The sequence below is a fragment of the Agelaius phoeniceus genome (genome assembly GCF_051311805.1).
Source record: "Agelaius phoeniceus isolate bAgePho1 chromosome W unlocalized genomic scaffold, bAgePho1.hap1 SUPER_W_unloc_2, whole genome shotgun sequence".
NCBI lineage: Eukaryota > Metazoa > Chordata > Aves > Passeriformes > Icteridae > Agelaius > Agelaius phoeniceus.
In genome coordinates, this window is record NW_027509867.1 from 3,062,409 (window position 1) to 3,074,883 (window position 12,475).

The 12,475-nt window shown below is 54.7% G+C and overlaps 1 protein-coding gene across 1 annotated transcript in view; it reads right to left on the reverse strand.

Annotated features, from left to right (window-relative positions):
• The window catches only part of LOC143692655 (uncharacterized), a 169,909-nt gene that overhangs the window by 73,172 nt on the left and 84,262 nt on the right, over positions 1-12,475 (reverse strand). The window contains exon 4 of the mRNA XM_077172904.1: positions 3,859-4,278. Coding sequence (XP_077029019.1) covers positions 3,859-4,278 — 420 coding nt within the window. The remainder of the gene's footprint in view (positions 1-3,858; positions 4,279-12,475) is intronic.

Here is a 12,475-nt window from a genome sequence, read left to right on the forward strand (position 1 = left end):
CCCCTTGGGACCATGCGGCCCAACAGAGTTACAGTGATGTCCTTGGTTCCACGAGGCCCCACAGTGTCACAGTGGCCCCTTGGATCCATGGTACCCTGCAGTGTCACAATGTTCCCCTTGGTTCCACAAGTTCCTACAGTGTCACAGGTTCCACAAGGGCCTGCAGTGTCACCATGGCCCTTTGGCTCCACAATGCCCCGCAGTGTCACAATGGTCTCCATAGGAAGGAAACAAGTGAGCCCCAGTGGTGCAGGGGCAGATGAGAGGCAGTCACCAGAGGCCAAGGCTGGCCAGACTTGACTGTATGGGCAGATTTTGTCTGGGAGTAACCCTTGGATATAGAGAATTTTAGATGCAGGATTCCCATTTTGGCCATGGGAGACTAGACAAGAAAGACAGTTCTTTCCCATAGGAATAAAAGCACAGAGCCCCAGTGCTTCACGGTCAGATGGGAAGTGGCCCTTGACATGCCAAATTCAGTGGGACCTGCCAGACAGCCCCCAGGAGGCCAAACCAGGCAGACCTGTTCTATGTTCCGTTGATTTCATGGGTCCTAACACTGTCACAATGGTCTCCTTGATTCCATGAGGCCTGGCAATGTCACAATGGCTTCTTGGTTTCATGAGCCCCAACAGAGTCACAAGGGTCCATTGACCCCATGCAGCCCCGCTGTGAAACAATGGCTCCTTGTTTCCATTTTAAATCAATCACAATCAAACCACAGTTTGATCATTGATCCTTGCTTCCATAGGGCCCATGATTTGCACAATGGTCTCCTTGATTCCATGATTCCTGGATTGCACGGTCTCACCATCGTTTCCTTGGATCTCCATTGTCACAACTGGCCCATGGCTCCATGAGGTTCCGTAGTGTCACCGTGGTGGCTGTCAGAGGCTGGATGAGATCCATGTCCCGAGACACCTTGGGATGCTCAGAATGCCCGTGTGGGGCCAGGGCCGGGTCAGGCCTTGGTTTGTGGTGGGACAGAGCCCCGCCCCCAGCCCTGGCCTGGCAGAGCTGCCAATCACACAGCAGGGGTGGTGCTAACCCAGCTCTGATTGGCTGAGTTGTCAATCAATCAATCACACACCAGCAGCTGGTGCTACCCTGGCACTGACTGGACAAGCAACTGGCAGTCCCACCCCAGGGGCGGGGCCATGAAGGCCCAGGGGGTTAAAAGCCGGAGCACGAGGCTAGCCCAGGGTGTGGATCCTGCCTTCTCCTGGGGTTCCTCTGTTGGTGATGCTGGAACCCGAGCAGTTGGTACCCATGTGTGTGTCCTTCTATGGATCTTCTGTCTTTCTGTTGTCTTCTATTTCTTCTCCTTCTAATCCTACTTACCTGGAACTTTTTTGGGTAACTTCAAATGTTAAGGGTTAAAGGATTTTAGGTTAAATGTGTGGGAATCCAGGGCACAGGGAATATTTCTCTGTCTGCTCTGAGGGATCCTTTACCCCAGGGAAACACTGCCTTTCACCTTCGCCCATGGAGAGGACTTCTAGGACTTGAAGACAGATTAGAATTTACCCAAGTGTGAAATAGATTAGAGGGGAGTACACTTTGTTCCTTGGGTGAGAAATTTAGGTTTTGAGATTTTTAATGTGGTGTAGATAGGAAGAAAGATGGAGGAATTTGGGTGTAGCCCCTGTCTTCTTCTTCATCTACTGCATTTTCTGCAGTGTTTGTGGCACAGGGTGATTGGTCAAGGAAAGCACAGTACAGAGGTCATGTGGACAGTCAAGGGATGAGTTAGTGGTAGATAAGTGGAAATAATGTACATTTTAAGGGTTGATTGGATGAGATAACTTTAAAAGACCTTTAAACTGTACATTTTGGGGCCATTTTGAGGTGCTTTTCCAGTGCAATTGGCCTGGTGTAGACAGATATGCAAAACTTTAGATTAGATAACAATAAACAAGAAGCTGAAGACTGAAAAAATCCCATGCATCTCCTTTAAACTGGCACAGAACTGCAGCAGGAGAGTTTCCCCCATCCAGGGAGCCCCCAGAAAGGCCCAACATAAAACAAACATCAATAACTGGTGCCCTGACAATGTTTGTAATTAGTTGGTTTTTTTCCAGAAAGTTGTTTATTGATGGGTGTTGTCTTAATTGGCCAATCATGTGGAATGTGTTGATTAAATGACCAATGAGGTCCACCTGTAGCCAAGCAAGATATAAAAGAAAAGGATTGAGAAAACAGGTGGCTTTTAGCCCTTAGCCTTCTGATCTGAGTCTGTGTCATCTCTGATTCAACAGTGACATTTAGGGATCTGTTGGGGCTCCTTTCTGAACCTTGAGACCCAACAGGGGCTTCTCTAATAAACGCTGCCTAAAGCTCCCACTGTGCTCATGACAGGAACCCCCGTGAGTGTCTGGGCCATCCCGGCTCTTTGGCAGCCTGGGCACTCCTGGGATGTCACCGTGGAGCCCCCGTGAGTGCCTGTGACAGATCGGTGCCTTTGCAGCCCAAGGTGCCCTGGGATGTCACCATGGCATGGCTGTGACTGCCTCTGACCACAGGGCTCTTTACCATCCCCAGAAAGGCCTGGGAGGTCTCCATGGAGCCCCTGTCTCTGTGTGTGACATTCCAGCTCTGGAACAGCCTGGAGACTCTTGGAAAATCCCCATGAAACCCCTGTGAGGGCCTGTGACAAATCTGATCCTTAGCAGGCAACCATCACCAGGACCCTGTTGCTGTAGTCAGTTTCCATGGAAACCATCACCAGCCCCCTGTTGCTATGCTCAGTCCCTTGGCAGCTCCATGGAGACCCCATGCCAGGGCTGGTTGCCATGGACACCAGCTCAGGCCTGCAGCCAGAGCCCGTTGCCATGGCAACCATTGGCAGCCCCATCCCCAGGCTGATGGGATCCCAGAAGCACAGAATTGGCTGAGCTGGGAGGGACCCATCAGGATCCTCCAGTCCAACTGCTGGCCCTGCACAGGACACCCCAACAATGCCAGCCTGGGCCTGGCAGCGCTGGCCAAACGCTGCTGCAGCTCAGAGAGCCCTGGAGCTGGGAGCCTTCCCTGGGGAGCCTGGCCAGGGCCCCAGCAGCCTCTGGCCAAAAACCTTTTCCTGACATCCAACCTGAGCCTGCCCCGACTCAGCTGCAGCCGCTCCCTCCACTCCTGTCCCTGGGCACCAGAGGGAAGAGGTTCCCACAGCCCCAGCCGGGGACCCGCTCCCAAGGCTGCTGCCATGGCCACCAGGGCTGCCACCAGCTGGGATGCTCGGTTTCCACGGGCCGGGCTTCAGCAATGGGATTCCCCAATTTCCTGCTCCCGCTAAAACCGCGCTGCCCTCGCTGCCCTCCCGCCTGCCATGGAAAGCACAAAAGGCAAAGATCCCGGACTGGGTTAAGAACAATTTAATGGGAACAGCAACGAGATAAAGAACAAACAGGAACAGAAACAATATTGATAACAGAAGGGATAAATAAAACTGTTTACAGGGAAAACTACAACACAATTCACAGGGTCTGCCTGGCTACAATATTTCTTGCCTGGAAAGGACACCCTTCTCCTCTGGGGGAGAGAGAGAGTCCCTTTCCTGTCCCTGGCAATGAACTGAAGTGGGAGTGAATGTAATGACAGGGCCATGGCCAGACCCTCATGTTTTTCAATGCCACATCAGGTCATTGGCAAAGGGCAGGAAAAGGTACAGGTGTCTTCCCAGCATGGATCACAGGGAACATGGATCACCAGGGCTCTTTCCAATCTGGCTTCTCCCATGGGGGATGAAGCTGGAGTGGTGCATGAAGCTGTTCCTGCAATCGAGGCACTTGCAGGGCTTCATTTACTGGTGGCTCCGTTGGTGTCTTGTCAAATGAGAGCTGCTGGTGAAGCTCTTCCCACACGTGCGGCACTCGTAGGGTCTCTCCCCAGTGTGGATGAGCTGGTGCCTGATGAGGTGGGACTTGCGCTTGAAGCCCTTCCCGCAATCAGGGCAGTGGAAGGGCCTTTCTTCTGTGTGAATCTGCCGGTGCCTGGCGAGATCAGGGCTGGTGTGAAACCTCTTCTGGCACTCAGGACACTCATAGGGCCTCTCCCCAGTGTGGATGCGTTGGTGGATGATGAGGGCAGAGCTGCAGCTGAAGCCCTTCCCACACTCCCCACACTCATAGGGCCATTCCCCGGTGTGGATCATCTGGTGGCTGATCAGGGTGCTGCTCTGCCTGAAGCTCTTCCCACACTCCAAGCACTTGTGGGGCTTTTTCCCATCATGAAGCTGCTCATGGGCCACCAGCTCTGAGCTCTGGCTGAAGCTCTGTCCACCTTCCTGGCTCAGGGTGGGTCTTTCCTCCTCAGAGCACCCTGGGCTGGGTTTGGAGCCCCTTCTCCTGTGGGATCTCTGGGACTTGTCCTCCACGTTGGAATTCTGCACTGTGGAGCCACTCAAAACAGCCTCTTCCATGAGGTTCTGCCACAGGGATTTGCCCTCCCTGGTCTCCATCCTCAGCTCCTTTTCTGGGGGAGGAAGGACAAGGAGAGGATGGGATTTGCCTCCGTGCCAGAGGGAAGGGGAAGGAGATTCCCCCAGTGCATCCCCGGCAGGACGGGGTTGGCAGCAGGGTTGTCCTGGAGCCGGGGGCTGTGCTGGGCTGGGAGATGGAGCAGGAGAGAGGGGGAAAGGGGCATTGACTTCCTCCTCACCTGCCTGGGGCTCCTGGGGCACCTTCTTCTTCCTCACAGCCTCCTCCTCCATCTGGCCAAGTTTATGGGATGGAAAATCCTGTTTTGAGAAGAAAACAAGGGATAAGTACATTGAATTTTGTACTTGTTTGAAGGCAAACCTGGGGAGGGTCTAAACCAGGATTACAATTTAATAAGAAAATGAAGATCAAGGCAATGATGCAGAAACACTGCCTTAAACTGGCAGAGTCAGGATATAACCTGACACCCTGTTGCTGGTCAGGGTGGTGGCTGCAGTCCCATTAAATGGTGGCTGCAGTCCTGTTGGAGTGATGAACGTGATTCTGTCCAAGCAGTGATCCTGTAGAAGGGTCTGGTCTTCCTCTGAAGGTCCAGTGATGGTTCTGGAGCTCTTGTCCTCTGGGAATCCTGTAGCCAAGCTGCTCCTGGTGTCTCAAGGCTCAGCTTATATCCAGATAGGAATGCTTTGATCCTGCCCCTGGGCGGAGCATCCCACAATGGGAGGATGGAATTTTATCAGTCCTGCAGTGACACTCAATGGCCCAGTCCCAGAAGATATCTCCCCTGGAGGGCGTTATCAGGGCTGAGTCATGGAAGAGATCAAGAATACTGCCCCACCCATTTATACCAGTAGATGAAGATGGGGATTGAAAACATGGATTTGGTTCCATCTTACATTGCAGCCTGAAACAGTGGGGGAATCCCTGCTCAGGGGGTGAACACCACCCCCCTTACCCAAACTGGCTCAGGTGTAAAACCCCCACCCCGGGAAGGCCACACACACAGGGGACAATGACACACTTGCCCTGCCCCAGGGGAGGTCTCTGTCCCTCTCAGTCCGTGGCTGTCCCCCCTTTTCTCTTTCACAGGCCGGGGGCTTTGCCAAATCTAAGAATAAGTTTTTTCTTTCTCTCTGTCACCTTTGTGACATCTACACAGAGCTTTCCCTTCCTTTTCATACTCTTTTCAGAAAAGAGGTAACACAATGTATTCGGCCGAATTTCCACTTTTCTTTTATCAAAATGTGGCAGCAGCTGAGCTGGAGCTGTGCAGGACCAATGGATTTTGGAATTGCCACAGAATCGCTTCTACTGTCAGTTTATTAAATTTTGGGATTTGTTTGCATTTTCACCACAAGTGACTTTGGGAAGAGCAAATTCAAGGCATCTTCTGTAGGGTTAAGTTTGATTTCTGTCAAGAAACAACTTTACTTTGTCCAGTGCCCAGGGGATGCTCAAGGGGTCTCTGTTCCACTCTCCCTGGGGGATGCTTGGGAGGGGTTTAGGGGGTTGTCCCTGTCCCTGTCACCCCAGGCCATTCCCCAGGGGTGTCCCTGTCCCTGTCACCCCAGGCCATTCCCCAGGGGTCTCCATCATTCTCACCCCAGGGAATGCCTGGGGGGTCTCCCTCCCTCTCTCCCCTGTGCCAGGGGGTGCTCGGGGCAGTCTCTGTCCCTCTCAGCCCAGGGCATGCTCGGGGCTCTCTGTCCCCTGGCCCTGGGGGATGCTCGGGGGGCCTCCATCCCTCTGGCCTCAGGCAATGCCTGTGCAGGGCTGGGCACCAGGGGCTCTGTGTCCCTCTCACCGCTGAGGCTGCTCGGGGCTGGGGGGCTCTGCCACCTTCTCACCCCTGGGGAGGCCGGGGGGGTCTCTGTCCCTCTCAGCCCTGCTGGGACCCCACCCAAACATCATCGGGGTCACAGGGACAGAGACACCCCCAAAGCCCCAGAAGGGCTGAGCCTGGGATTTGGTTTGGGGCTGAGGATTTAGGAAGGGGCTGGAATTGGGGCTGGGCTTGGAGTTGGGGCTGAGATTTGGATTAGAGCTGGGATTGGGGTTAAGGCTAGACATGGGATTGGCTTTAGGGCTGGGGTTGGGATTGGGTCTGGGGCTAGACGAGTCTGGGACTGGGATGAGATTAAATACAGAACTGTGAGTGTGTCTAAACGTGGAGTGAGATTGAGACCAGGATCAGGGTCAGGTTTGGGACTGAGCTCACCCAGAGCAGGACGGGGGGATGTCACTGCAGGATGTCCCTGGCATTGTCCCAGCCCTCCTCAGGCACCTCCAAACATGGGGGGCAGCTGGGTGCCCCAAGATCCGGGTGCTCCTGCTCTGCCCCTCAATACCGGTTGAGCATTCCCTGAGGGCAGCCCTGACTGTGACCCTTGGGGCTCTGGGATCAGCCCTCACATCCCTGTGGGAGCAGCTGCAAGCAGCATGGGAGATTTTTATTCCCCACCTCTTCTGTGTGGGAGGACGAAGCCCAGCTGTCCTTTTCTTCTGGTGCCTCCTCCTCTCCTCAGCTGAGGATGTCAAACTCACCAGGAGCAGGAAAATCCCCATTCCCTGTTTGCTTGTGGCTGCAGCCTGGAATATCCACCCAGAATGAAAAACTTTTTGACAGCCCTGCTGAATGACACTAAGAAGAGGTTTGTGACAAAGGGATGAAATTGTATTTTAATAGTAAATACAAGTTACAAAATTATTTATTTCTGTCCCATTCATTTTCAGTCAGTTCCAGTTCTGTTTTTCAGAGTGCCACCTTCTCAGCTGATTGTGTTTGTGTCCCCATTTCTCTCCTGCCTCTCTTTGCCTGCTCTGTTTCTCTCTCAGTGTCTCCCTTGAACCAGGGCAGCTTCCACCAAAGACCCAGCCCTGATTTAATTCCCAATGCAGGACCTGCAACAACCATGGGTGAAGTTATGAAGGCCGGCAGTGAAATGTCACTGTGAGATCTTGCTCCACTTGGCTTTTGGCTCCTTCTTGAGAGCTTTGCTTTCCAGGGCAGGAACATCTTTTGCTGGCTGGGAACTGGAATTCCAGCCCCTGGCAGTGTGTGCCATGGATCCCAGAGGGGCATTCCCGAGGCTGCCAGGGTGCTGCTCCTGCCGTGCCTCCCAAGGAGCTGTGCAGGGCCAGGGGACAAGGTCCAGCAGCTCTGTGGGCTCCCAGAGCACACAGCAAAAGTGGCTTTGATGGACATTTCCCAGCACCTTCCACGCTGGAAGCAGAGGGAAGAAGGGAAGTGAGTCACTGATAGAATCCCAGAATGGTTGTGGTGGGAAGGGACCCTGCCATGGGTTACGATTTCGCGAGGGAGAGACGCCTCTGCCCCAGGGAAGGTGCGAATGAGAGCGTGGGAACGCAACCTGTGGATCTGCTCGAACTTGGATTGAACTGAACAAGAAATGGGGAGGAGAGAGGGAGAGAAAGAAATCGGGAAGAGATCTCAGAGAGAGAAAGAAATAGGAAAGAGGTCTTAGAGGGGGAGAAAGAAAGAGGAAAAGGCTCCGGCCCGGACTCCGCAGCTCCCGGGGACACCGCAGGGCTCAGCGCCTTTCACAGTTCCAGCCAATCAGAGAACGCGCTGAACAATTTCCAGCCAACCAGAGCTTTTCTCGCTGATGACTCAGCGGTTGCCAGGCGGACCCGCAGAGCCCAGCGGCCCCGGAGCGGAGTTTGGGGCTCGGGCCGGGGGCACGGATCCGCCCCGGGGGGGTCCCCGAGCCCCCTGCCCACCCCTGGGGCCGATCGGGGGCTCCCCCACCCAGCAGCCGGGGCTGCGGGGCCGCGGGGCAGAGGGGTGGGAAAGGGGGGGTCCGGGCTGGCAGCGGAGGAAATGCGGGAGGAAGAGGAGGGAGAGGAGGAGCAGGAGCGGGAGCGGGAGAATGCCGGCGCTCGCAGCGCCCGCACGCTGAGCCTGCAGCAGCCCCTGCCCCGGGAGCATCGCCCCCAGCCCCGAGCCGCAGGTGAGGGCGAGGCCGAGCTCGCCCCGGCTCCAGCCAGGGCTCTCCGGGAGGATTTTTTTGGAGCGTGTTGGGAGCCGGCAGATCCCGGACTCGAGCCCCGGGTATCTCCGGGCTCCCTAAGAGGAGCTTTTTCGGGGGCAGAGGAGCCGCCATCGCCCCTCGGGAGGGTCCCGGGGGGTCCACGTGGGGATGGCCCGGTACCGACGGGGCGGGACATTGGTTTTGGGGATCCCCGTGAGAGCCGGGGCTGTGGAACGGGGGACCCCCGGGGCGGGGAGAGGGGAAGGGGCGATACCGGAGCTGGGGCACCCCCGGCAGCCCGGAGATGAGGCGGGGACGGGACCCCCTGACCCTGACAGGGGCGCGTCCTGGGCTGACTTCATGATGCTCGTGCCCCATCGGTCTGTTTAGCCCAGAAATGAGTTCTGCACCTTTAAGGCTGGTTCTGAGAGCCAAGGGGAGGAGGAAGAAGCTGCAGTTTGTTTTCAGACACTGCACTCACTCCTCCACATTCCGGCTCCTGGATGGACAGAGGGCGGGACAGAGCTCTCCTTTGCTTTAGCTCTCTGAGGCAGAGAAGTTCCCTGGACTGTGGCTTTTCTTTTTCTTTGGAGCCGTTTAAACCTGCTCTGGACTGAACAACCAGAACACCACTGGCAGCTCCCACCTGTGGCTCATCAGGCTGAGCCTGGGTCCCGACATTTCCAATACAGGAGGGACTGATAAGAGACTGATAAGAGACTGAGTGAGCCAAGCCCCAGCCCAAGGAGGGACTTTTGGAGTTTGTCACCTATTTTCCAGCAGCAGGAAGTTTTATTGCTTAATATTGTTCAATTTTTGTGCTGGTGAATGCTTTGCCTGTTAAATAAAGTGGTTTTTTCACTTTTCTCCAAGGAAATATTTTCCCGAACTGGCTGAGGGTGGGGCTGCTGAATCTGCATTCTAGAGGAAACCCCTTTCGGGAGTTTTCTCCCAAAATTGCCCTAAAGCAGGACAGGGTGGTGGGAAGAGGGGGGATCCCCAAATGGCTGGATTGAGGGGAGGCTGGAGAGAGGGACCTTGGGACCCCAAAATCCGCCTGCATCCCTTAGCAGGCCCTGGAGAGGGGGGATCCCCAGGACCCATGGGATCCCCAACAGCCCAGAGACAGGGGACCACCAGAACCCCAGGGGGATGAGACTGGAAATGGGACACTCCTGGTGGCTTTTTTTTATTCACTCTTGATTTTTGGAGGTTTTTATGGACATCAGGTGACTTCTAGAGATGGACTTGGGCAAGAGGAATCCCCAACCGAAGGCATTCACAGCTTGTTTCTCCCCAAATCAGTATTTTCCCCAAACCTTCCCACAGTGACATCCCCTCCTGTCCTGCTCTGGGTGAGCTCAGTCCCAAACCTGACCCTGATCCTGGTCTCAATCTCACTCAATGTTCAGACACACTCACAGTTCTGTATTTAATCTCATCCCAGTCCCAGACTCATCTAGCCCCAGACCCAATCCCAACCCCAGCCCTAAAGCCAATCCCATGTCTTGCCTTAACCCCAATCCCAGCTCTAATCCAAATCTCAGCCCCAACTCCAAGCCCAGCCCCAATTCCAGCCCCTTCCTAAATCCTCAGCCCCAAACCAAATCCCAGGCTCAGCCCTTCTGGGGCTTTGGGGGTGTCTCTGTCCCTGTGACCCCGATGATGTTTGGGTGGGGTCCCAGCAGGGCTGAGAGGGACAGAGACCCCCCCGGCCTCCCCAGGGGTGAGAAGGTGGCAGAGCCCCCCCAGCCCCGAGCAGCCTCAGCGGTGAGAGGGACACAGAGCCCCTGGTGCCCAGCCCTGCACAGGCATTGCCTGAGGCCAGAGGGATGGAGACCCCCCGAGCATCCCCCAGGGCCAGGGGACAGAGAGCCCCGAGCATGCCCTGGGCTGAGAGGGACAGAGACTGCCCCGAGCACCCCCTGGCACAGGGGAGAGAGGGAGGGAGACCCCCCAGGCATTCCCTGGGTGAGAATGATGGAGACCCCTGGGGAATGGCCTGGGGTGACAGGGACAGGGACACCCCTGGGGAATGGCCTGGGGTCACAGGGACGGGGACAAACCCTCCCAAGCCCCTCCCAAGCATCCCCAAGGGCGAGTGGCACAGTGACCCCTTGAGCATCCCCTGGGCACTGGACAAAGTAAAGTTGTTTCTTGACAAAAATCAAACTTAACCCTACAGAAAATGCCTTGAATTTGCTCTTCCCACAAGTCACTTGTGGTGAAAACTCAAACAAATCCCAAAATTTAATAAACTGATAGTAGAAGCAATTCTGTGGCAATTCCAAAATCCATTGGTCCTGCACAGCTCCAGCTCAGCTGCTGGCAGATTCCAATATAAGAAAAGGGGAAATTCGGCCCAATACATTGCGATACCTCTTTTATGAAAAGATTATGAAAAGGAAGGGAAAGCTCTGTGTAGATGTCACAAAGGTGACAGAGAGAAAGAAAAAACTTATTCTTAGATTTGGCAAAGCCCCCGGCCTGTGAAAGAGAAAAGGGGGGACAGCCACAGAGTGACAGGGACAGAGACCTCCCCTGGGGCAGGGCAAGTGTGACATTGTCCCCTGTGTGTGTGGCCTTCCCGGGGTGGGGGTTTTACACCTGAGCCAGTTTGGGTAAGGGGGGTGGTGTTCACCCCCTGAGCAGGGATTCCCCCACTGTTTCAGGTTGCAATGTAAGATGGAACCAAATGCATGTTTTCAATGCCCATCTTCATCAACTGCTAGAAACAGGTGGGGCAGTGTTCTTGATCTCTTCCATGACTCAGCCCTGATAACGCCCTCCAGGGGAGATATCTTCTGGGACTGGGCCATTGAGTGTCACTGCGGGACTGATAAAATTCCATCCTCCCATTGTGGCATGCTCCGCCCAGGGGGAGGATCCAAGCATTCCTACCTGCATATAAGCTGAGCCTTGCAACACCAGGAGCAGCTTGCCTACTGGATTCCCAGAGGACAAGAGCTCCAGAACCACCCCTGGACCTTCAGAGGAAGACCAGACCCTTCTACAGGATCACTGCTTGGACAGAATCACGTTCATCACTCCAACAGGACTGCAGCCACATTTAATGGGACTGCTGCCACCACCCTGACCAGCAACAGGGTGTCAGGTAATATCCTGACTCTGTCAGTTTAGGGCAGTGTTTCTGTATCATTGCCTTGATCTTCATTTTCTTATTAAATTCTAAGTCTGGCTTAGACTCTCCACCTGGTTTGCCTTCAATCCAGTACAAAATTTAGTGTGCTCATCCCTTGTTTTCATCCCGAAACAGAATTTCCCATCCTGAAACCTTCACCAGATAGAGGAGGAATCTGCGAGGAAGAGGAAGGAACCCTGGGACACCCAGGCAGGTGAGGAGGAAGTCAGTGCCCCTTTCCCCCTCTCTCCTGCTCCATCTCCCAGCCCAGCACAGCCCCTGGCTGCAGGACAACCCTGCTGCCAACCCCGTCCTGCTGGGGATGCACTGGGGGGATCTCCTTCCCCTTCCCTCTGGCACAGAGGCAAATCCCATCCTCTCCTTGTCCTTCCTCCCCCAGGGAAGAAGCTGAGGATGGAGACCAGGGAGGAAAAATCCCCATGGCAGAACTTTGTGAAAGAGGCAGTTTTGAGCAGCTCCATGGCACAGGAATTCAACAGGCCGGAAATGCCTGGAAGATCTTACATGAGGAAGGGCTCAACACCCAGCCCAGTGTGCTCTGAGGAGGAAAGACCCACCCTGAGCCACCCTGAAGGTGGGCAGAGCTTCAGCCAGAGCTCAGAGCTGGTGGTCCCTGAGCAGCTTCATGATGGGGAGAAGCCCCACAAGTGCTTGGAGTGTGGGAAGAGCTTCAGGCAGAGCAGCACCCTGATCAGGCACCAGATGATCCACACTGGGGAATGGCCCTACGAGTGTGGGGAGTGTGGGAAGTGTGATGGTGTTCGGCAGGTTCATAGGATGAGGGAAGAGACAAGAATGTCGACTCCATGTTTCAGAAGGCTTGATTTATTATTTTATGATATATATTATATTAAATCTGTGCTACAAGAATAGAAGAAAGTATA